The sequence below is a fragment of the Mycteria americana genome, chromosome 2 (assembly GCF_035582795.1).
Source record: "Mycteria americana isolate JAX WOST 10 ecotype Jacksonville Zoo and Gardens chromosome 2, USCA_MyAme_1.0, whole genome shotgun sequence".
NCBI lineage: Eukaryota > Metazoa > Chordata > Aves > Ciconiiformes > Ciconiidae > Mycteria > Mycteria americana.
The window spans coordinates 157,570,013-157,596,069 of NC_134366.1; the positions used below are offsets into that span (position 1 = coordinate 157,570,013).

Here is a 26,057-nt window from a genome sequence, read left to right on the forward strand (position 1 = left end):
GTACCATGGACACTCAGCACTTCTAATTTAGAGGAATTTTTAATATGAATAATGGAAAGAACAGATTAAGAACCTCAGGTTGTCCAACAAGCTATGCTTGTACAGATCTTCAGTTCTCCATAACTCTATAGTTCTTAAACGTATAGATAGTGTAACATTTAGTAGTGAATTTGGAAGTGAATTTCATTGATCGCTCATATCTATAACCTTGCACATGACATAACTACCATGCTAGGCTTTTGTAATAACATTAAAGAAATCACCTACACAAAAAATACACGTGGACTTAGTCTGAGAGAATATATAGCTACACATAATGCATAACTACAGATTATTAGTAAGACCGCACACACAATCACAAGAGAAGTATGAGAGATTTATAGATCTTTTCCCCAGATTTAACATATTATGATGAACATATTATTTATTATGAGCCAAAATATTTAAGCTTATATGAAAAGTAAGCACATCAATGTTTATTTAAGTAAATACTATTTCCTACTTACATTATAGAACTGCAACATGTTATATGTATTACAAATAAATAATGAATGTCAGAGCTGCCTGTGGAACTAGTCCTACTGAGCTCAGCAATCTGTGTAACATAAACACAAAGTGGCAGTACTAAGATTTAATTCAGATGCCCTCTTTCTGGGGAGCTAATACCAGCAGATAGCAATGTATTCATCTGAAATGTGCGTGGTTTATATATTTACTATGCTTTTGAAGAAGAAATCTTGGTCCAAATAGGTTATTTCCCTAAAAACCCAAGTATCTTGCTTTCCAAAACCTACTTAATAAAAAATAAAAGAATTAGCTCTATAAAGTTATGGGGCTTTTTATGAAGTTGTTTTTCCACATAAGAAGTCCTGAGTACAGGGGAAAAAACACAAAAAAAACCCTCAAAAAATCAACTATGACCACAAGTTAGGGAAATTTTTCCTCCTTATTCCTCAAAGATTAAATAAATATGTCTTTAAAATATTAACTACTGCATAATAAATAAAAGATTTTTTTTTTTATATGTATAATCATGCAAGTTTTAAAAATTTCTGCTTTAGACACAATGATTAGGACTCCTGTTTATATCTTTAAATAAGCTGCTGGTATATAATTTAGAAAAAATATTACTAAAATATGGAATTACTAAATTTCACTTCACTATACTAGTGGATCTTGCAAATGTTGCATGCAAGAGAATAAGATACTGGAGCTAGATCACACAGGAGTGAAATTTCATCAAATATGAAAAGGTTCGTAATGTTAATGCAGGTCAGAAGTAAAAAAGAAATCCTTAAGGTAAACTTAGACTGAAGCAAGTAGTAAAAGAAGTCATATATTAATCTGCATTCTTCCCTGCTGAGAACACAGAACACACTGTATCTTGTGGTTAGTGTTGGCCAGTCAGACCAGTCCATATTGGAAAGAAACTTAAGTGTTCTGCCCACTTAAATACTTCCTGCCTTGAATCTTGCCATAAACAAGAATAACACTCCAGTGCTTTATTTAAAACATGCTGAAATCAATTGTAGAAGAATGGGGGCTGATACTTACACAGAAATTGTAATCAGTCTTGAAGTGCTCAAGAGAGAAAGCTATAACATTGCTTTGTTGCTATAAAATTGTTATTAGATGTAAGAACATCCTATTGTTCTTACTAGATTATATCATCCTGCAAAAGAATTGTATATGGCTGAAAAAGAAGGTAAAGGGCCACCCAGATCTATCTGTAATTCCTGATACAAACTGTTTGGGTTTTTTTAATCACTTAGTAATAATTATGCAAATTAACTTTATAGTACAAGATACATATGCCAAACTGATAACCTATTCCTTATTTGCCATGTATAGTAGCCTTCTTGCATACTTGCATGTTTGCTCAATCTACTTCTTGCTCTTTTTTTCCAGAAATTTTTTTCCAGAGGGATTGCATTATCTCCAACCTTGGAGATATTCAAAGCCTGCTTAGGCAGCCTGATCTGTTTGACTCTTCTGTGACCAGGGAGTTGGACTAGAGGTCTCCAGAGGTCCTTTCCAATCTAAACTATTCTATGACTGTTTTTTAACTTTGCAAATTCATATTAAATACACACAGACTTCATTTAAAAATAAAAAGACTGCTTTAAGACTGATTTTTGCATTATAGCACTAGAATGCAAAAGACATGTTCTCTGCTCCCACAGTGGAAGTAGATAAATAGCTATTAAGTCTGGACTTTAGGCTTTTAAGTACTCAATTTCTAAAAGTCTAATTCTCATTTTTCAGCATTTGTTTGGCAATTTGCAAGGCTCTATTAAGATTATCAATTCTAATTGAAGGATTTATGAAACAGTCTGACAGACAAGGTGAGCTACTATTTTAGAACCAACCATGAATGTCATACAGAAATTCTCAATAGGCTGATAAAAAATAAATGAATGTATTCTCAATGAATAAAATGTAAGAAAGGGAAAGAACCCAGCATGCCATTAAAAGCACTAGGATTCATGAAATGATATATTTATAATTACTTTCTCATAAATAAATAATCATTTTGTTTTGATTTGTCTAAAATCTGTGGGAAATTATGCTTCTATGTTCTCTGTTAAAGTGCTACTTTAAGGAGGCATTTTAAGAAAGAGAGAAAAAACCTCCATAATATTGCTACTACATGATATGTGATTTATTCATTCACATAGTTGTGTGATATTATCTTCAATATCTTCAGCAGCATAATAAAGCAGTGATAATTTCTTGGTGTAAGTATGCTGTACAGCTACAAAGCTATTAACTTAGAATAGTTAGTATAATTTGTCCCACAGTCTTTGGGAATGTGATTGGGTAAAAATAGGTAAAAACCTTGAACAGGTATGCACACTGGACAAGTCAAACATAGATAAGTTTTTGACACATCTCTTGCTCTAAAATTTTAATTTATATTTATATAAAAATCTGCAATATTTTGTTGCTGTTGTTGAGAGCAAGCACTCCTATCAGTTTTGTATGTCTCACCTCCATTTCAAAATATACATATACCTCTACAGAGCACTTCAACGAATCTAACTAACAGATTTAGATACAAAATTTCAGCTGTCATTTTAATTTGATTGTCATTTTAAAGGGTGGTAGAGGCTTATATATATAAATAGTGGTAGAGGGTTATTTATTTATTTATTTTTCTTACCTGTTCCCATATTTTGTTGTGGAAATAACTGAGCATTATAGAATTCCTAAAATAGACCATTTTCATCTTCTTTTTTTTCCTTCTAATTCATTTTAAAAAGAACACACTAGGAGAAGGTATCCAAACACAGTTCCACACTTATAGTGAGATTAAAGTGTAAGTAAATTATTCTTTTACAGTATTTCTGAAAACCACATGTGTGTCTTTGTAAGCATGTGTCTAAATTCAACTTGCTTAATTAGGAGTGGGATTCATTTAACTTAATTTTGGCCATGTGAAAGTTAGGTGTCTTATTAATAGGCTTGTTTCCCAGATTCCCTCTACAGTCAATATCACAAGGGAGAAACATCCATGTCTGGGTTAGACACTTAACATTCTCATATGATGGAATAGAAGGAAACATCAATCTTTTTCTGTTAAGAGAAAAATCCTGTATGAATAATTTATATTAGACATGTAACCTCTATCTTAAGAATAAATTTGTTATAATAAATTTTATTTTGACTCACTTGACATCATGTATTTGCCTTAAAAAGGAGATGGATTTTTTTTTTTTTTAAATGAATCAAATTGTCAGAATAAGAATCCTCGAAAACAGAAATATCTTTTTTGGGGGCCAGATTAAAAAATGGTTATATAAGAAGGAAACTGGAGAAGGAAAATCCCAGTACTGTATATAATTATAGAACCAATGCTTTTCTTGAGAGCTAACATATATTAACCATATATTCAAATGGAATTTCTGAATCACAGCTTTCTGTAATGTCTGCTCTACTCCTTAGTTTTTGTTTCACGTGCCTGATTCTAGCCCATCATTACTACTGTTAAAAACTGTGTTTGTTTGTTTGATTTCAGAGAGGATCTCTATTATAATTGTCTTGACAGGGTGTGTTCTGTAGTGCATTCTCAACTCGCATTTGCCTCTTTATTCTGTTTATTTTTGAATATTTCTTTTCATAATCTACCTTTGGCCTATTTTTTTTTGTCTCCTTTTGAAGTATCTATACTGTTTTACTTATGAAGTGTATATTCCAGTACAAGAACTGAATTTTTTCTTCCTATTATATATTCAGGCACCTCAACCACTACCTTCATCATCACCCACGAAAATTTGTGGAGTAAGCAAAAAGCTTGGGAATTACAAAGTCCCTTATAACTTTGCTATCATACCCGCAATGCAGTCTTGAGAGCTTTCTGCAAAATAAATGGAGCAGGCTATCACAATTCCCCATAAGTTCATGTATAGGCTCTAAAGTTCTTTGTGACATATTAAAAATGATAGATAAAGCAAGAAAATAATACATCAGGTTTTATTCTATTACAACCATTGTAAACTGAGAGTTAAGAAAAGACATATCTTACAGTCACATTGTCTTGAATAACTAGTGAGGTATTATTTGTAAATGTAATCAATTAAATTGCTATAAACTACATTTTAGATGGGAAAAAGACAAATTCCAAAAAGTGTCTATTACCTAGTACATACAGCATGACAGGTGCAAGAATGACTGTGTGTAGCATAAACCTGTGTGTGATCATCTGAGAGTTTTTTTTCCCTAATGAAGACAGAGAAATTCAGAAACCTATTTTATTCTTTCTCTGGGCAGTGCTAGTTTGGAAAAATTACACTGCAATCAGTCAAAAGATTTGTGCTAGATTAAGAATTCAAGAGACAGTTCTTGACCAAGAACTCCAGCTTCAGGATGGGGATGAATGAGACTCAATGCTTAAACTGTTCAACAGGTGAGAGATTAGTGGAGACATTAGATACAAAGAGCTTGTATGTCTTTCTACGTGGTGAGAGTGAGAGAAAGTGTTTCAACATTAGCATTTCACACTTCAGAGCTGAGTGTGTGAAATAAAACTCCAGGTTGTGTTTTGTTTTACATCGGGGCATGGTTTTGGAGTACATGAATTGATTCCTTTTGGATCAAACTAAACTGGAAGATACACTTCTGAACTACACTAGAACAATTCTGAACTAAGCATATCTCTGAATATGAACAGTGGTGCCAGCAGTGTTTCAGTACCAGCTGTTTCAATCTGTATATCAGCTTCCCTTAGTCTATGTTACTTGCTAATACAGAAATAGCCAAAGGACCCACAAGTGAGGCTTAATATCTCAGATATCCATACAACATATTCTCTAATGTAGACTTTGAATATGAGACCAGATTGTTTCCCAGATTCTCCAGAAAACATGCCAATGCACAGGCACAAGTAATACTTACCTGGAGAGTTACTTATCTTACCCCATTCCTGCTATGTTACTTGAAGGAATTAGGGCAGAATCTTGTTTTGGAATTTCATAGCAGCCAAGCCATGTAAAAAATTCCCCCACCCCCCCCACCCCCCAACTTGTTTGGATTTGTCCTAATAGCACGCATATGAACAGATTCCTATGTTCTGAGCAGTTAAGATGAGAGGAGGCAATATCTTAAATCATCACTTGACTGGCTGTACATGACTGTACAAATGCTTCTACAGAGCTGCAGAAGCCATTAAACCAGCATTCAGTCATATCCAGAAAGTTTAAACACAGATCACAAATGTCCTTGATGTGGGGTATAAAAACATTTTGATACATCTTTTTAATAATAAGGCACCAAAATACATTTAAACAATAAATCAGATAATTAAATTTTTGTAAATTGATCATTCCTGCCTCAAAAATAGTAAGTTACTGCCAGGGTCCAAAGGTTTCTGGTAGTTCATAAGCCCAGGCAATTTGATACGTGACTGTAATGTCCTAAGATGACAGCTCCATTTTCATGCAGGAAAGATACTTTGAAACATGGCATTAAAAGTGTGACAAGGCAGTAATAGACTCCACTGATGCTGGGATCAATATAATAAACGTCTTGGGATGTCTTGCTGTTAACAGTGATTTCTAAATTTAGTTTTCTAATGCATTCCAAGTCTAATATCAGTAAAGAGTCTGAATCCCAACCCTGAGACAAAATTAATTCTTCATTTTGATTAATTTGTGCATGTCTTCTGGAGAGAAAAGAAAGGGAAATTTTGTTTATTTGAGAATTAGGGAAAAAAAACCAACAACAAGCTGCTCTTTTTTTCCTTTTTTTTCTTTTTTTTTTTTTTTCCCAGAGCACAAAATCAGGGCAGAAGCTCTAAGCCTTCCAAATTTCAAGCTCTTCATAACACACAGCATGTCAAAAACAAAATTCTTAACTTATTTAAACGAACATGTTCTTCTAAACTCCTATCACTTTAAATAAAGGCTTTCTATAATTGTTGGTCTTTCAAACTTGCATCAGTCTGAACCAATCCTGACAGACTGCACCTTCAAAATTCAAGCTGTCCCAGACTCCATGTAATACATTTACGCGTATGGACACTGCAGTCTCCCTGCATCTCTAATACTGTTTGAGAATCAGGTCAGCCTGGTATTTGCTATGTCAAATCCCACCTTCTATACAACTTTTCCTGAAAAAGAAAGAATAAAATAGCCACAGTGGTTTTATTCAGTCTTCTACCAATAGAAGCATTGCTGAGATAAATTTTTTTGTCTATTTTTAACTTCTGTTTCTGCTGTAGATCTAACAGAGATTTAGGAGCAGAGCCATTATAATTCTTAAGTAAATTCTAACCATAGACTCAGTCTGTTGATTTTGCATGACTTCATAGATTCTATCTAAGTTTGTCAGTTATTGTTTGAAGATTAAAATGGGAAAATATTAAGAATAAAGCACAGAATCAGAATTTTATCTGGGACAACGCACCCCTTCAACAAAGAGACTTTAACATTTTGCACAGTCAGGGTTTTCTAGGTTCTCTAGGCAAGTTCTCTGTTTACCTAACTCTTAGCTACATCATCTTAGGCATTTAACATTGGGTTTCATTCCTCTCAGATTCTGCAACAGTAAATATGTTAGGAGGTGTAAGATAGGTCAGTTTTATTTTGCACGGGAGAAAACAAACACAAACAAACAAAAAGCCCAAAACAAAAAACCCAAACAAACAAAAAACCCCAAAACACAGAAATTAGTAAACTGGGGTAGACCACATTTCAAATCTCTCCTGTCTAATTTGAAGCAGAAGATAGAATACATATTGATGTGGCTTCTCACATAGAACTTCCTGAATAGTTCAAGAGCCAATAGCTCAAAGAATGCAATACCTAGCTTTCTGTTTCAAATAATCCTTAAGTATTCTAAATGAAAGAAAAGCTTGGGAAGAAAATAGCTAAATCATCAGTTTAAGTTTCGGTTGTAGATCTTCCAAGAAGACCAGACAACAGATGAAATTCTTGATTTAATTTCTGGAAGAAGAGAAGGTTCATGTTGAATGTCTAGAGCTGGGACAGCAAATTGGCTTGCTTCTCTTGTTGCTGTATGGACTGTGAGAGATGACGGAACAGTAGATGCTGTGGATTGTCAACAGTAGCTTCCAGCTCACACACTCCAAACCTCAGAGCAGCAGCAGCAACCTCCTTGACAATCCAAGGCTCTGGCATAGCCAACAGGTCATTTTGGTGTCCAAAGCCATAGGAATGGTACTGATCTTGCAGGTAGCAGGGCCCGTCTCCACCATATTTCTATAACTCTCAGTGAACCTTTCTGAGCCTTATTTCCCTCTTACACTAAGCACTGACCAAATGCATCCTAACACCAAGCTTGGTACCACACATCAGAACAGGAAACAGATGACTGAAGAAGGGTTATACATTGTAACAGGAAGGATAACACTCGTCCCCAGTAGCCCCATGGGGATTTCCTTGGCTGCCTCTGAACTCACAGGGACTGCAACTTGGGCAGAGCACAAAAAGGGGTGTGTAACACAAAGTTTGAAGGTCCTGACACCCTAACTGTCCTGTGTACTTGTGTACTTGTCTTTGCAAACATGTAATTGTCAAACATAAGTTGTGTGCATGCTATTGTCAAAAGAAGGATTCAGTCAAGTAGATTGTTCTGTCCCAAAAACCAAGTTCACTGAGTTACAGATTTCTTGTGAATTTGTGCACCTGTGTAGTCCCTCAGTGGGGATTTCACTGGCTGTCCCCAGGCTCACAGAAACAGGCAAGCCACAACTTGTAAAGTTGCATGAAAAGATGCACCTAACCCCATGCAAATTAGGAAACTAGTAGTGTCCCCAGAGGATTGGGATGGTGATATATGGGGTGATCCTGATGACCATAAAGAAGGAAACGTTAACCCCCTGCCCCTTTCGGACTCCTCTGAATATAAGACTAGGCCCATCATTAAAGCAGAATACTCTGAAGGACCTTGGGGAGGTGGTCAGCAATATACTATGCAAAGCACTCAATGGGATGCATTACAATTGGCAAAATTACAAGAGAAATACAGCAGAAAGCCAGGTGATACTGAAACTGAATAATTGTGTCTGCCTCAGTGGTGGTGACCAAATAATGTTGAATGGAGATGAAGCAAATGTTTATTGGGGTCCAGGAGTTTTCTTAAACCTAGGACCCAACTCAATAGATGAAGCCCATTCTATCACCAGTAGCGTAGCCTACTGGGCTGGGGGAATAGATGCCTTGGATCAAGGTGAACCTTCTATGATTCCCATCCGTTCCCTAAATGAACTCTCCACTGCTGTGACCAAAGCCACCTGCATACAAGCTATGCACAAATGTGGAGAGTCTGGTGATACCCCAATATCTGCTACTGTGCATTATACCATGTTAAAGCCACTAATTAGAGGAGCCCCGTCAATTCTCAAACCCTATTTAATTGCAAAACAGGATGAGATTAAAAGAGACACAGAGCAAAATGAGGAATTTGGCGGCGATGATCCCCACAGACAGCTCCCTACATGGGCAGAATTAATGCACGGAATTGTAAACCATGGCCATGAAATGGGGTGGGATGATCTGTTAACTGAGAAATCGGACCCAAGACCGCAAGCAGGAGATCCTCGAGCGCGACCAGTAAAACAAACACCCACAGGGAACAGAAACTAGAACAAGGGAAAATACACCTAAAAACCCTCAAGCAGAATCTCAGGAGTCGAGAAATGAACTGTGGAGGAAAGCACTGGCACTACACATCCCCAGAGCTGTGATTCAGAGGCAGCCTACTGGCATTATCTTAAGTCTAATTCAAGCGTTCCAGAAACAGGATGGTGGTGAAAGGAGAGTGTCTCCAAATACTCTGGTGCCATTGCCCACTCCAAGATAGAGTGATAACCCTTTCCTGCCCCTTAGGGATGAATTGCAACTCATGAGGCCAAAAAAAAAGGTAATGCCAGGACAGGGCCTGCCTGTCCAGCAAGTGGAATCCTATCAATGGATAAATAATAATGGCCCATATATTTTGATTCCAGTTGGTCCCTGACAACAATTGGTAAAATTCCTAACAGATACGGGAGCACAAATAATAGGTAACAAGTAATAGGACGAGAGGAATGGCCTCAAGTTGCGGCAGGGGAGGTTTAGACTGGATATTAGGAAATTTTACTTCACTGAAAGGGTTATCAAGCATTGGAACAGGCTGCCCAGGGAAGTGGTTGAGTCACCATCCCTGGAAGTATTTAAAAGATGTTTGGATGAGGTGCTTAGGGACATGGTATAGTGGTGGTCTTGGTAGTGTTAGGTTTATGGTTGGACTCGATGATCTTAAAGGTCTTCTCCAACCTATACGATTCTGTGATTCTGTGATTCTGAGACTGGACTGTTGGTAAAATTTTACCTTATCTGTTTCCATAATCTGCATCTGGGCTCGCAGGAACATAGGACTACCATTTAAATTCAAAATAGACATTACTGAGCCTAACACAACAACATCCATCACTCCTCACTTAACATCCACCCCGACTGTAAAGGATGAGAAAATGTTATCCCCACAAATTTCTCAAATTGGACCATATGCCATCAAACATAAAGGCCATCAACAAGTGCTATTTAATTCATCATGGTCCCTCAAATGAGTGGAACTATCAATGCAGATCAATACCTCTGCAATTAAACCTACTTGCTCACCATACCTAAATACATCCGATGCAGGATGGTTAGCATGGTTGCATGGACAAACCCTCACCTCTCCAAAATGATCAAGAATAGCTGTGATTTGTATTTTAGGAGCAGGATTAGGAGTATTAAACAGCATGGACACTGACGTTTTAGCAAACAAAATAAGCTCAGCAACAAGCAATTTTCACAAATCAGAACACCCATTGCAATCTTCTCTGTTGGCATTGGGAACTAACCAATGGCTTTTATCTGATATATTACCTCAATGGGAAAGAATTAATGAAAGTATTACTTTCACCAACTAATTGTGAATGCATTAGGTGCAACCCAAATTAATGTCTCTCTTGCTCTTAGTTGTATTCAAGCTCAATTCTGGGCACAATCTACTGTGGCAGCAATTGTGAGGGAAGGTGAAGATGGCACCTTACCCACTGAAATTCGAAAAGTAATCTGGGATAATGCAACTGAATTTGAAAGGGAATTCCAGTCCTGGTGGCGTCTAGTCAATTTCAGGTATGACCCTATCGACAGTAAAGCCACAGCTTTTGTTCTGACAATATGCAATGCTTCGGTGTACACCATATACTCAATCATTGCGCTGGGACTGAATCACAATGGAACTGTCCTCTATCTGTTAGAACATAGAGTATGGGCCCAACAAAATGGAAACAAATGGCAAACTGTCGATGTTGATTCATGTGTTGTACAAGAACAACAGGAATTTATTTGTGAAAGTAATACTATTAAGACCCAAGACATTTGTCTTGACACTGAGCAAAATGTTTTGTCATTTTGAAATACATCCTGATGAAACCCTTAAAATTGTACTTATATATGTTGGAAACAGATGTCTTTATATGAGAACCCTTTGTGATTCTATATTTATAAACACCACCACTACAGGGATATATAATCACTCAAATACCTGTATTTGTCATTTTACCAAAATTATGGCATGTGACTTCAACTATTCAGCTCCTGTCACAACCCACCAATTGCTACAATCTAACTCTATAGTGTATCAAGATTTATTGCCTACCCCCATTGGAATGAATCTTACATTGTTAAGAAAGCTATTACAGCATGGTGATCTCTACCAATTGCTGAAACAAGTTCAAGACAGTGGAAAAAGAACCCTGGTTACAGTTCATCATGATGCAAAAGAAATATACTATGTTCTGGAAAGAGTAAAAAAGGATGGAGAACATCATTGGTGAGATACCATATTTGGATGGTCACTGACAGCAACAGGAACTTTGAATCAAATGCTTCATCCGGTTGTGATTTTATTAGCTCTAACATTATTATGCTTATTACTTATAATCCTTCTGTATGTAAAGATTTGGTACATAACAAAGCAAATACTCCTGTTCATCATGTGAAATCACCCAATAATGTACAAAATGAAATTAATAGCGATATTTTATACTAAAAATGTTTGTTTACCATGGATCTGCAAGTGTGCCAACATGGTATATAACTAACATTAATTCTGACACTTAAACTAGACATCTTATCAAATAATTGGACTCTTACCACTGATCTGCAACACGCCACATATTTATGACATAGAGGCAAGAGGTAACCGTACTACCACTCTGTGAGTTGATGAAGTGGATTGACTGTAGTCGTGGGGTGGAGTGTGACAGATGTGCTTGACCCGTTGACCAAACTAGCAGTAGTTTGGTACAGGCTCCAAAGGAGGTAAAGGCCTGAGGTGTAGCTGGGCCAAGAACTCCTCTAGTTTTGACCTGTTCTCCGAAAACCCACAAAGAAACAGAGTGACACAGTAAACATCAATACATATGAGTCTGGAACACTGATCATGTGATTAATGCATAAATGGTGGCTTTTCCAAGATTAATTTATCAAGGAACAAAGAAAGTTGTGGGTACAAGGAGTCTCTTGCCTACCTTTCCATCGCCTGTGATTTGACTATGAGCCAATCACTTTATCCCATTAATATGACAGCCTAAGTGAGCCTTCTTTGAGCTCTCCCTGCTAGGCAGCGTGGCTGCATGGCCGTGATCTCCCCTTGAGCTGGGACACCTCTCAAGGTTGCTCCTCGAGGCAGAGAGACCTTTTACCAACAGCAGATCTTTGGTAAGCGAGCAATATTGTGCATAACCTTGTAGTATGGTAACTTTGATTTTGTCTTGGTAACTTTGATTGCATGCTGAATTGATAAATTTTGTGTATATGATCCCTTAGACATAAACCGTTGTCCAAGTCTGAGACTAAGATTGGACCTAGCCACACCTAAGCTCCATCAGGAGTTCAGAAAGCAAGAGAGTCCACTCTGAACCTCATGACTCAACGGGAGGGTCCTCCATACCCTTTTGTATCCCCGGTCTCTCTGTGAAGCATTCTAACTCCAGTGTAACCCAATTTTCCTTTGTATGTTTCTTCCATGCAGTAATTAATAGAGTGAACCTTGCCATCAACCTTTTGTTAAGTCGCACTTTTACAACATAGTATTAAAACCACTTTTGCTAATACCTTTGATGGTGATTTTTTTTAAGCGATCTAAATCACTCATCCGCAACAACGCTGGAGACTGTTGCAAGGTTCTTTACAAGGTAATGGCTTTTTTTGTTGGTGGTGGTTTTTTTTTTTCTTTCCCTGTTTCCCAGTGTATAACAAATAATATTCCCATTTTGGTAATAATATCCTGATAATAAATAACCAGTAAGGTCTTTGTGTGGTATTGTTCTCTTAAACTTCTGTTGCATTATATGTGGGCACATGCACAGGTTCATGCACCCACACCCACACATAAATTGAGTACAAAGTTTTCTCAGAGATCTCACCCTGCAAAAAAGCATTAGAGGTGAACCTGACTAGCAATCTTTTGAAGGCAATTATTACCAAAAATAGAAAGTAAAGCCATGCCTGGTAACCCCCATGACATACTATGCTCTAAGTATACACATGACAAGTGGGAAATGGGAGGGATTTTGGGGAAAAGCACCTACCCTCTGAAAATGACTACTAAATCAGGCAATATAATCCAGGGATATGACTGGCTTGCAGTCCATCCAGGAGCCAAGCTCTCTACAGCATAGGGCATAGGGTCTGTACAGGAGCGAAGCTCCCCACAGCGTAGGTCCAAGGGGTCCATCCACAGGGCTGGAGATCAGCACTCCTACAGCATTGCTCAGGAGCCTTGTGCTTGAGCTGAAATGGGGCTCCTGGGCAGGGGGTAAGAGGGTAACCAGTTGAGGATGCTCAGGGCCAGTAGGACCTGTTTAGTGCACTCAGGACCCTGACATAGAGAAAGACTATTTACTTTAGGAAACTTTGAAAGAAGACACAAACAAATTAAGTTTTAAAAAGGTGGAAAAATCTCAGTTTTAAAAAATGTTTTACTGAATTTGCTGCTCATAGAAAGACTTAAATAATTACTTAAATTTCTGTGCATAGAGTTGGCTTCAAGGATCTTATTCTTAGCTATCGAAACACACTTTATTTTAATAATTTTATTTGACATGTAGGAGAGTTATTAGTCATTTTGGGGAAAGCAAAACAAAACAAGACAAAAAAGTAAATTTGGCCAGGGCCTTGCAAAAAAAAGAAAAAGAAACATCTGTCTGGTTTGTGTTTACATCTTTCTCCTGCCACATATTCATGGTTTTTTAGTTAAACCCTTATATATATTTGGTGTGTATTGGAGCTCATTAGAAATTCACTCCATACATAGTTTAATCAGTGTAGATTCACCTGTTAGATTTTCAAAGAAGGCTCAGCAATAGAGGTAGTTCTGAAAGACATCACAAATTCGTGGTTACCACAGATGCCAAGTCCCATGTTATTAAATATTCATCACTTTGGTTTTGTTTTGTACTGCATATGATTCTTTATGAAACCTGGAGATTTATACTTCTGTGTTTCCAACAGCAATGGTTGGTATGACCAGTAATGATAAGTTTTAGAATGCTTTCCTGGTAACTCAAGTTGGAAGACACAGACTACTTGGCCAACCGCATACTTAAATGTTATTTCATGGCTACTGTATTCAGAATTTGTATCCAGATTATTTTATGCATTCTACTGATTATCGATCAAAAGTATTTAGTAGCAATTGTTAACTGAACTTGTTTTAAAAGTGTTGTATATCATAACCTGGTATAGTCTTACATCTTTTTTGTGGGGGGAACAGTGGAGATCCCCACGGCCGGGCCCAAAGAGTGGTGGTGAATGGAGTTTACTCCGGTTGGCGGCCGGTCACAAGCGGTGTTCCCCAGGGCTCGGTGTTGGGGCCAGTTCTGTTTAACATCTTTATCAATGATCTGGATGAAGGGATCGAGTGCACTCTCAGTAAGTTTGCAGACGACACCAAGTTGTGTGGGAGTGTTGATCTGCTGGAGGGTAGGCAGGCTCTGCAGAGGGACCTGGACAGGCTGGATCGGTGGGCTGGGGTGAATTGTATGAGGTTTAACAAGGCCAAGTGCAAGGTCCTGCACTTGGGCCACAGCAACCCCATGCAACGCTACAGGCTTGGGGAAGAGTGGCTGGAAAGCTGCCTGGCAGAGAAGGACCTGGGGGTGTTTGTTGACAGCCACCTGAATATGAGCCAGCAGTGTGCCCAGGTGGCCGAGAAAGCCAATGGCATCCTGGCTTGTATCAGCAATAGTGTGGCCAGCAGGACTAGGGAAGTGATTGTGCCCCTGTACTCGGCACTGGTGAGGCCGCACCTCGAATACTGTGTTCAGTTTTGGGCCCCCCACTACAAGAGGGACATTGAGGTGCTGGAGCGTGTGCAGAGAAGGGCAACGAAGCTGGTGAAGGGTCTGGAGCAGAAGTCTGATGAGGAGTGGCTGAGGGAACTGGGACTGTTTAGCCTGGAGAAAAGGAGGCTGAGAGGAGACCTTATCGCTCTCTTCAACTACCTGAAAGGAGGGTGTAGAGAGGTGGGGTCAGTCTCTTCTCCCAGGTAACAAGTGATAGGACAAGAGGAAATGGCCTCAAGTTGCACCAGGGGAGGTTTAGACTGGCTATTAGGAAATTTTTCTTCACCGAGAGGGTTATCAAGCCTTGGAACAGGCTGCCCAGGGAAGTGGTTGAGTCGCCATCCCTGGAGGTATTTAAAAGACATTTGGATGAGGTGCTTAGAGACATGGTGTAGTGGTGGTTTTGGCAGTGTTAGGTTTATGGTTGGACTCGATGATCTTAAAGGTCTTTTCCAACCTATATGATTCTGTGATTCTGTGATTCTGTGATCAAGGTCTTTTCTAAGGGACTTTATCTGATTTTACTGTCAGATATATTTTAGTTCTTAGGGAGATAACAGACACAGGTTTAATGAGATAAACTAATTTTCTTTTTTTCTTATTGTTTTTGTTGTTGTCAATTGACTTTAGTTGTTAAAATGCATTTTGTTAAAACTATCTGAAGTATTACACTGCTCTTATCATGTCTTATTGGACAACCCTATGAGCTATTTTTTCCCAGTTCATAAGTAGATCTCTTTGTCCATAAATATGAACTCTTCAGTTCTGAACATATACTATCCCTTAAGCATTTGCTCATAGCTTTGGCACTGGGTATGAAACCCAGCCCCAAATAAATTAATTGACATATGGTTTCAGATAATTGCTGGAACTCAGTAGAAAATGGATACTGTGACAATATGTAATCATGCTGGCAGTGCATTCCAGCTGGGGAGAAGTGTTTTGAAAATCTTAATTTCATTTAGATTGCATGTTTGGGGTTTGGGGTTTTTTTGAACTATAGGGTTTTTTAAGCTTTTTATACCAGATCTATCCCTATTTCAGATGGCATATTTTTTAATTTGTGTACATGAATACAGGGAGATAGAAATAGCTTCTCAGAAAGAAGCAATCACCAGGATCTTGGACCACACACAAAGGCTACTCATGCATTCAAAAATCTTACCAATATTCACCTGTTTTTTAATACCATTTCTACTGAAAAGATCATTAAGATGATCTGAGTGAAAATACATCTGTTTAACTTGATTTTTACAGAATAGTATGCAACCTGTTCTGTTGCAACTGTTAAGGACACAGTTGTGCAACAGAAAACAGCACTGCTGTTTTGCCTTGTCCTTGATTTTGCACTCTGGGTGAACTGAAATCCTCTGAAGAGAGGGGGAGATTGCTCCTATCTTAAAAATTAAATTTTCTAGTTTGTCTTTTAGTATCACAAATTGTATATATGCATTATAGCCTTACAGTTTCAAAACCCTATTAATATTTTGGGAGTTCTTAAAGATAGGGCCAAGTTTGGAGCTCCTGACACCTGGTAAAGTAAGAAAGTGTTTAATCTGTCTGAAGTATTCATGGTTTTTTTACTTATTGCTTTAATTTTTTTGGTACTATAATTGAAGAGTTTGGGAATGATACAGAATTGGGCTCATTTTTTGGTAACATTCTGCCCATACAGTTGAATGTCATTACTCTCATGTTTGTTAAGATAACTCAAATTTTTGATTTAGGAAAGCATTATACTATGGTCACTTGCAAAAAGCTACAGAACACTGTCAGAAAACAGCTTCTGTTTTCTTTAGTCTCATTATACAGATTACATCTTCCCAAAACAACAACAGGAATATAAAGAATAGACATCTGATTCTTATTTTCATTTTCTTTTGCAAGGTTTTAAAACTCCTCTATGTAAATGAATTCTGTCTCAGACTGCATGTCGGAATATGTCCAGCCAGTACCTGAAGTTACCAGTCTACAAATAATTGTCTTCCACAGTCATATATAGAAGACTGAAATTAAGAATTTAATGAAATTAAATTAAATAATTTCATTAAGAATTTAATGAAAGAGATTGGATTAACCAAAGAGGAAAAATTGTTTAAGTTAAAGAGAACCTTTTCTGAAATAGAAAAGTAGTTTCATTTATAACATTATGATTCCACATAAAGATATTTTTGCACTTGCAAATTTATTTTGTTTTATAGACAATTATAAAGATCTGCAATGGATTTTGTTTGCAAGTAAAATGACCCACCAGAATTACAAATTTTATCCAAGAAACCTAAAGTACAGTTCAATTTTGTATTGCTCTAACAGAAAAATTACCAGTAGATTTTTCAGATTCAAAGAATAGATACAACAAATATGAAACTGAAATACAAACTTAAAACATTAATCTGAGACATGACATTCCCAATTTGAGCACTGCCAGCTTGAGCTCTCTGAAATGCCATGTCACAAGTCAGACAAAGTCTATTTTAAACTCTACATCTGTAAATTTAGGGCAAGTGAGTAGGCTTTGCATTGATGTAAGTCACAAGGGTTTGGCCAAACTATGTTGCATGGGGTTTAAATTAAGGAAGTTCAATCTTCAATATAATTAAAATAAGTTATTTTTATGGTGACATGACCAAGAGAACTATCTATTTATTTATAATTTCAAAAGTACTTTTAAATTAACCTGTTTCTTTCAATACTTCTGTTCTGCTTTCAGCTATCCATACCGTAACTCCAGGTCTCTCTAGCTACAAGCCATTACCAGGGCATTTTACATGGAAGCATTAACTCGTAGTATTTGCCTGCATAAAATACACATACCCTATATGCTACTGAACTAAGAGATAATAGCTATTGAACAGTTAATGTCATTTATAAACCTGTGACAGCAATGACATTTTTGCCATTGAAAGACCCATAAGTGGTTATTCCTGTTACTAATATCTGCTACTTAGAGGATAGGCAACAGCTGATAGAAGGAACTGAAAGTTATTGAATGGCTTCTTTCTTTTAAGTCTCTCCATGCCAAAAACAAAACAAAATAAAACCACAAAAAAACCACACACGAACAAAGAAACCCAAGAAAACACACACCACCATCCCCAGCAAAACCAAAACAAAAACACTGGGCTAAATTTAGAAGTGTGAAAATTCACAGTTATTTCTGATAGGAAAATAGTCATCCTGAAATCTCTAAATCCAAAGGACTCCTCTCAAAGTTGAAAGAAATTAGCAAACCAGAGTATGAAAACATTTTAGATGAAAAGCTGGTTCTGCTATGGAATAGACACGAGGAAGAATAAATCTTATCTTACTGACTTCAGAAAAGTGAAGAAGTTATGTTAGGAAGTGATCCCTATAACAGCAGTGCTAGTAAACAGCACTTTGAGAAAGAAAACAGTTACATTCCCCAAATCCATTCTCAAACCACCTTCAGGTTAAACATGCCAGAAGTAGAGATCTCTGTTACTGGAAAACAGGAGAAAAGAAAAAAAAACCAAGAGGGTGTTCAGTGTCAAAAAATCTTCCTAAATGATACTGTGGTGAATATGTCTTTCTTAAAACAAAAAAATCCCCTCCCCCCAAGAAAAACCCCAAACACCCCCCCTGCCAACAACGAAAACAATCAACCAACCAACCAAACAAAAAAATCGAACACAGGACATTTAGAAGACAGTATGGCTATTAAACCAGCACAAACATAAATACAGAAAGCTGACCTGTAGGTATTTAATCATTAAATGTAATCAAAGTAAGCGATATCATGCATTATAATTCTAGACTGGAAATTAATATTTCCAAACTTAAGCCATCCAGGTAGGTATCTGACACAAATTTTCTAGGCTTTTTCTGTAGTCTATAGAGACAAGTAACTCCAAAGGGCTATTCACCCAGTCTTAAAATAAGGAGGGAGAGCTGTAGTTTGACAGTAGAGTAAATCCAAGCATTTTAAGGCATATTCTGTTATATAAGAAATTGCTGTCACATTATATAAAATACTGCTAGAGCATCTATTTACCAAAAAAATCCCAAATACTCAAAACATGTTTACATGTTAGTTCTGCACTGGCTGCCTTATAATGCTCCAAAAATGGTCTATATTTTGTGCTGTTTAATTAGTCAGAAATGTGACTGCACACTTAGGCCTAAGCAGAATGCAGCCTGTAATGCTGAGTGACTCAGTAGTGCAGCTATTAACAGTGAAATAACGGCCTGTGAAAGATGAATACAGATTCTTCCTTTCTGCATAAATGATAAATGGCACCTGATCTGTTAAAGCTAGCAGAGAGGAAACTTCCCTGTAATACCAGATTCAAAGGTTCTTGAAATCTAGGGAAATAATTTCATCAACTTCGCTAGGTTCTGAACTGATATTACACACTTCACATGTATTAAAGGGACTAAAAAGATTATTTTAAGCACACACAATTGTTATCACCCATTTTTTTTGCACTTTAATATTCTCACTGTTTTTTCAGTTCTCTTTCTCTGTCTTTTCCTCTCTCAGCTACTGCTTTCAGCTTGGTGGCGTGAAGCAATGTCAGCTGAAGAAAATGTTTCATTATGCTTAATACTTCTGTCTGACCCTGAGATATAGAGATTGTGTCTCTGGCAAATACACGTCTTACTTTCTCTTTCTCCTTCACTTTTCTTGAAGGTCTAATTTTCTATTTTGTGCAGAATTTACTGACCAAATGAAGTTACTGTTGATTTCACTGGTGTTTTTCCAGTATGTATTGGGCTCTTCATGCTCTGTTTCTGACAGTTCAGAGAAAATATGCTGTAACAGGTACTTGCTGTTTGCATATTGCTTGTGGTCTGTTGTGAACCTTTCGCTCTTCTCCTAATTTAAGGGAAGACCTCTAGCACCTGTTCTCTAGCTACATTATTCAGTCTGTTCTTCCCATTTAGACATGTTCCCAAATCCTCATATTGCAATCCTACTGTTGAATTCCCAGAGGTTCTTATTTTTCCTTTACGTGTATATACAAAGTTTTTTAAATATTCTGCTTTATTACACAACTTTTTGTATTTTGTTTTTCAGGCTTTGTGGGCTCTTCTTTGTATTTTATTCCTTCACTGTCATCTGAAAGGAGACTGCAGAAAGTGAAAAATTTTAAAGTTTATATGAAGAGATTCCATAGTCATGGTTTGCAGATGTCCAACAAGAAAATGATACCCTATACATCAAAGACAATACTAGACCAAAGGTCTGCTCTGCCCAGTGATGAGATGTGAAGTCATGAGCAGTGGCATTAATTTCTTTGTTTACATTAGAGTATAAAACAAGCTGTACTTTCAGTAGGCCTAGATATTTGATGGTGGTGGAAAGTACAGAAGCATGAGCAGGCTGAGCTCCCTAATTTCATCCCAAATCCATCACTTTCTCTTCTCTCAGGGTAATGCACAATTTTACTAACTTAGAAAGTTTATCCTTGTCAACCATAAAAAAGTCTTCAGTATTCCTTAGAAGTTCAGCATAAAATAAATAGTTTCCTTCATGTTATTTACTTACAGAAAGATATTATGAATGTTAAAATCATGGAAACAGTTCTATTTCAGATAACAAAATCCCATATTTTTTTTTCTCCCCAAAAAGGCAAGCAAACAAAAAGAATCAACCCAGGCTAATTGAGGCAATGGGCAAGAAAATCTCATTTTGATTCCCTTCTCCTTCCTATACCCTAAATTTTACAAAATTATTAACAACTTTGATGCCTTGTAAAGGATTGTCTTGGGCAGCCCTAGATAGAGACAATTCTAATAGTACCAGATGTAATGCCTGATACTAATTAAATTACAGTTTTCTTTCTACTATTTATATAACATTTCAGCTTCTCTAGGCTTCACACACCCCCCTTTAATTTGGTGAAGGATGCTATCTCACCTGTAATTTATGTTACCAGATACAAATTAATTTTCTGTATATATTGGATGATTTGTAAAGGAGTCAAATTCAAACTATACCACATTATCAATGGTGAACATTTTCACTCATTACATAAATGACAGATGCAGAATTGCGTATGAACAGTTGATAAAATGAGATAAAAAATTGTAAGGAACTGATAAGAAGGTTAATCCACTTTTTAGAAACAGATTTTTAGTTTAAAGATTAAGAAAATATTATTAAAAAAAAAAAGCATTCAAGGCCTTAAAAAGGTTTGAACATAAAATATCTGTTGTCATTGAATAACATTCCTCTTGAGGTAAAAGGGCCAATAATCCAGTTAAATACTCATAGCCAATTTCATGAAATGGCAAGAGGAAAGTAAAAGCAGATACCTCCCCTGTGTGAGCTTTCTGTTTGTTAATTACACTGCAGCTGAAGTATGCAGACACCATCTGTTTCACCCAGACAACATTATATACTCAAAGAAAGTATATGAAAGCTTGAAACAAAGTTGCACAGAATTATCTTTCTCTTTCCTCCACCTCCTCAAATATATTTCTTTCCTGGTTAGTGAAAAAAATATGTCAATACAGCAACAGTGTAATTCAGGTTGTGTAGCTATTTATACATTATTTTTAAAATCTTAACTTAGGGAAAAAAAAGAATCTCTCTGATTCTAATAAGGAATATATACCCAAACTGTGCAACATCAAGTATTTGAGAAGGATGAGTGATTTTGTGAACTTGGACTGAAGAGTAAGAGAAATGCTGAGGCAGTAACAGTTCATGGATCCTTTAAACTGTTGTCATTAGATCTCAACAGACTGAAGAGCATGGAGAATTAAATAAAATACCTCTTCTTTCAGATGAAACTCTAAAACCTCTTTTCAGGTAAAGCACTGGAAGCACATCAGTAGTTGCTTTATGGCTTCACCCCCATGTCCTATCCATTTTTCCTTGCAACTCCATTCTTAGTCTGCATCAATCTCTTTTTCCACTCACCCTAAATGATTACCTGAATAAGTTCAGTGCATAATGCTCTCCCCACTCCCTTTTTGGCCTTGACATTAAATAAAGGAACATGTCTGAGGTTGGAAAGCAGATATATGAGACTCTCCCAGACAGGCTTTGGAAGGGGGTAAGGTGGTAAAATAGCAAAAATGTCTTGGAGCCAAGAAATTAAAACCTCTATTCATGGCTTCAAAAACCAGCAGATGTAGCAGAGGCACTCCTTCACTACAAATTAAACATGTTTTACTTTGTCCTCTCATTCACATACTTCATTGTTCTTTCAAATTACTGTGTGCACATGTGTATTTGTCATACAAATAGAAAGAATGAGGGTAGGGGAAAACAAGGGCTAATACAACAACCAACCACAGGAAGCACAACAAGGTAAATAATGTTATCATTAAGAGTCTCTGTGTCAACCCACGTTAGAAACATTGCTACTGCTAAACAAAATGATAATATTAAAACAGATCTTGCTAATCTTGAAAAAATATATATAAATTTCACTGACCAGAAAAAAAGGTCAAAATGGACCTCACTTGATGATTTCTTCTTTTTCAGCACTAAAAATGTCTAAAAGGATTTAATAACAGTTAAGTAACTGTTTAGATTTGTCATCATGCTGCCTGCAATAAGACAAAAGAGCACCAGAAGGCAAAAGGGAGAAGGACACTGCTGTTCCTGTAGTGCTATTTCCCGTTTCATCCTATACAAGCGCAGCAGGAATGAAAACTCTGCACAGATGTCTCTGAAAGCAGAAACACTTATTGATTAGAAAAGGATGAAGCCTGTAACATGCCTACATCACCTCCTTTGTGAAAAACACTAGTCATAATTATGAGCATTCTGGCACTGCCCCAGCTGCCCTTGAAACAAAGCCAAACTAGCAAAGGACATGATTTTTTTTTTTTTTAAGATAAAAATATAGCTTTACAACAAATCTGTAAGAATGGGCTAGTTCTTTCCCTAACAAAGTCAGAAATGTTGTCACTGATTCAACTGTGAGTGAACTACCTTATAAAAAAATAAAAATTAAATTTGTCAACTTACTTGAAAACTGTATGGCAAATCCAGATTTGCTGATATAAAAATCTGTGTCAAACTGGATAGTTACTACGTTGAGTGTACTGTGAATGCCTTCAGGAACAAGGGATCCACTAATTTCTTTGAGTAGCATCTCATTCTCAGGTGGACCATCCCAAACTCGTAGAATGTCATGGGATGCCTCAGTATCAAAAGCAAGAAACTGGAGGCTGTAAGAATACCATGATTTTATTGTCAGCTTTTATATTATTCAACAACATATCTTTAGCAATAAACTAAACCTAAAAAGCAAATAAACTTTGATTTCCAAGGATGATTTTCCATAATGTTTCACACCTTTACCTTTGGATGCATAAAAGCCCAATACAAAAATGTATTTGAAAGAAGAAACCTAACAATATTTGAATTTGTCTACCATGAAATAATATATTACTTTAGCCATTCAAATAGTATGTAAGTATCCACACAACCTTTTCAGAAAATAGTTTTGTTTTTCTTAAGACAATATTAGGTATCATAGTCTCATCAAAACAAATTAACTAGAACTGTAAACTCATGCAATTAGTGATATAGTGTGAATAAATGTCTAACTAAAAAGAACTACTAAAATGCAGGTTTTTTTTAAAAATGTAGACTCTTCCACTAATCAGTTCTGCTGACTCCAGCACTTTTTACATATTCAGTCTTATAACTTTGCCATTAAAATAGCATTAGTATTAGGTATTTTTAATCAGATTTCCAGTTAACAGTTCTAGTTTGTGTATATCTTTGAAAATATACCTATATGAATTGGTTTAAAATTCATGAGTTTCACAAAATTATAACCTATTTTAAAGCTTGATCTTCATCAGACAATGTTTATTGAAAAATACACAGTTTCAACACAAACCTACATATTCAAACTTAGAATGCCAAAAAGACTGGCCTTGAGCTTCCTCTTAAATTTTAAATCCTAAATCCCTTTTTTTCTCCACTGTACAGGGAAGATTTGGCTATGATATAATCAAAAAGATTTGTTATAATTGTAAGATTTGTTTTCAGTACCTGACAATATTTCCTGGGTCTACTTCAATCACCCACATGCAACGCAGATTGTTGTCATACGGAAAAGGATAGCCAGGAGATAAGATTCTTCCTGATGATTCTCCTTTAAAACGGCCTCCACATTCAGCTAATAAAAAACAACATTACGTAATGTGTTACTTTTAATTCATTACAGACTGTCTTCCAGCTACTGATCTGAGCAATCAATTTATACATCTACTCTCTTGCTGAATAAGTAACACAACTAACCTGACTGTATGCCCTAAGTTTGTAAGACAACATTTAAGGACTTGAAGTGCCTTGGGAAAGGAACCTGTAAATGTGGTTTTATTTGAATATTTCTGTACTTTCCTTTGGCACCTATGTTTTTCTAATAATTTTGAACGCAACATAATAATTAGAAAACTTACCATTATATAATGAAAGGAACATGGATTGTTACTTAAAAAGGAAAAAAAACAAAGAGACCAGGAACACCATGTCACCCTAAAGCAGTAGAATTAAATTAAGAAAACTAAAGAAATTTGTAAGTAGAAAATAAAATAGATATTAAAAAAAAAAAAAAGAGGAAACATACTAAGTAAAAGCAGGCCATTCAGAGAGCAAATCAGCCTTTCAGCCTAGGAAGAAAAAATTGTAAAAATTCTTACTCAAGACTTGTCCTCACAGTGAAGCTATAGTATTTCTTAGAGGATAACAGATGGTAAGTAGCTCCCTCTTAGATGACCTCAGCCCGTCATTAGGCAAAACAGAGTATTTCATAATCTTAATACTTAATCTTTGAGAAAACCTGATTTTTTTAATGTAGATCCCTGAGACCTTTAAAGCCTTCCTATTTCACTTTCCTTCCTTTTAAAGTCCCTCTAATGCTTTCTCTCTTGTGAAGTGCAAAGCCAAAATAATGCTTTGATTAGATCTCTTGCTATAGTTAAAATGCAGTTTTATTTTTATTTAACATCACCTAAAATATTTAGTTGAGAGATTTATTACCTTATAATCTGTGTTTTCCGTGATGAAATATAATTGAAATGCTACTCTTTATGGATTTTCTGACACAATAAAAGCAAATTTGCGAAGACAGGTGGCCTTTCATATATTTTTTAAGCACTTTGCCAATCTGTTAATTCCTAAATACTCTTTAAAAAAAAAACCAACAAAACTTTTGTAATTATTCAACTCAAAGGATAGCATAGTCTATTATTCTTCCAGTAGAGTAAGGATATAAATAGAGTACACTACAAATAAAAAAATCACTCACTGACAAGCTGAATGAAATTTAAAATTAATTACATTTCATCCAGGACCACTGAACAACTACAAGTTTATAATTTCTAATTTTCACAGAGGATAACCACTTTGCTTTTTTATTATGATTTTTGAAGGTTCCCTCTCTCTCTCCCCAGTGGCTTATTTCTGCCTCTCCAGCAAGGTTCCAGCTCCCCAGTTTTGCTGGTTGCTGAATCAGCTGTGCACGTGGTGACTTCTCAGACAGCAGCATCCTCTCAGGTTGCAGTCAGGAGTAACAGAGCAAAACCCTTTTTATCTTACATCTCCAGATTGCTTACTATGAAGACAATCCTAATTAAGAATCTTAATTTTGCCAAGTGTCAATGCTAAAGATTCTTCTAAGGATGTCAAGTTAAAGGAAATATACATTATACTACATTTCTTCCTGCAAATTCCGTGGATAGTATGTTGTATTGTAACATTTACGACATGTTTAAGATTTATGATTACTACAACTGCTTGAAAACAGTTTTGCTATTGTCTTGTCAATGTCACATTCTTCCATAAAATGATACTAAAACAAGAACAGTAGCATTTTTAAGCCAATTTCTGATAGTAGCAGCAAATTAAAGTGTCTGTTGACATGTTGCTCATAAGTATCCAGGAAATACTTTTATTTGTACATGCCAACCTAAAATATTTCATGCAAAGCATCACTGTTTTCACAGATTCTCAAGGTTTGTCTGAACAATCTGTAGACCCTAAAAGATCTTGTGGTGGGCTGGGACCAAGTTCTTGTAAGCATGAAACTTGAGTGCATACAACTACCTGACTCATAAACAAGTATTCTGGAAATAAAGGACATCAGGGTTGCAAAAACAATCTTTATTTTCAATTTCCGTTCATAGCAAAGAAGCTTAATTTCAATCTGATTCTAACTAAAAGTGAATGTTGAAAGAAGGATTCCTATAAACTAGAAATATTAGAACAGTTTTACTGCTG

General features: G+C 36.3%; 1 protein-coding gene across 1 annotated transcript in view; it reads right to left on the reverse strand.

Annotated features, from left to right (window-relative positions):
- CSMD3 (CUB and Sushi multiple domains 3) overlaps positions 1–26,057 on the reverse strand; it is a 774,333-nt gene that overhangs the window by 251,892 nt on the left and 496,384 nt on the right. The window contains exons 26-27 of the mRNA XM_075495159.1: positions 23,829–23,955; positions 22,791–22,993 (exon numbers count right to left, since the gene is read on the reverse strand). Coding sequence (XP_075351274.1) covers positions 22,791–22,993; positions 23,829–23,955 — 330 coding nt within the window. The remainder of the gene's footprint in view (positions 1–22,790; positions 22,994–23,828; positions 23,956–26,057) is intronic.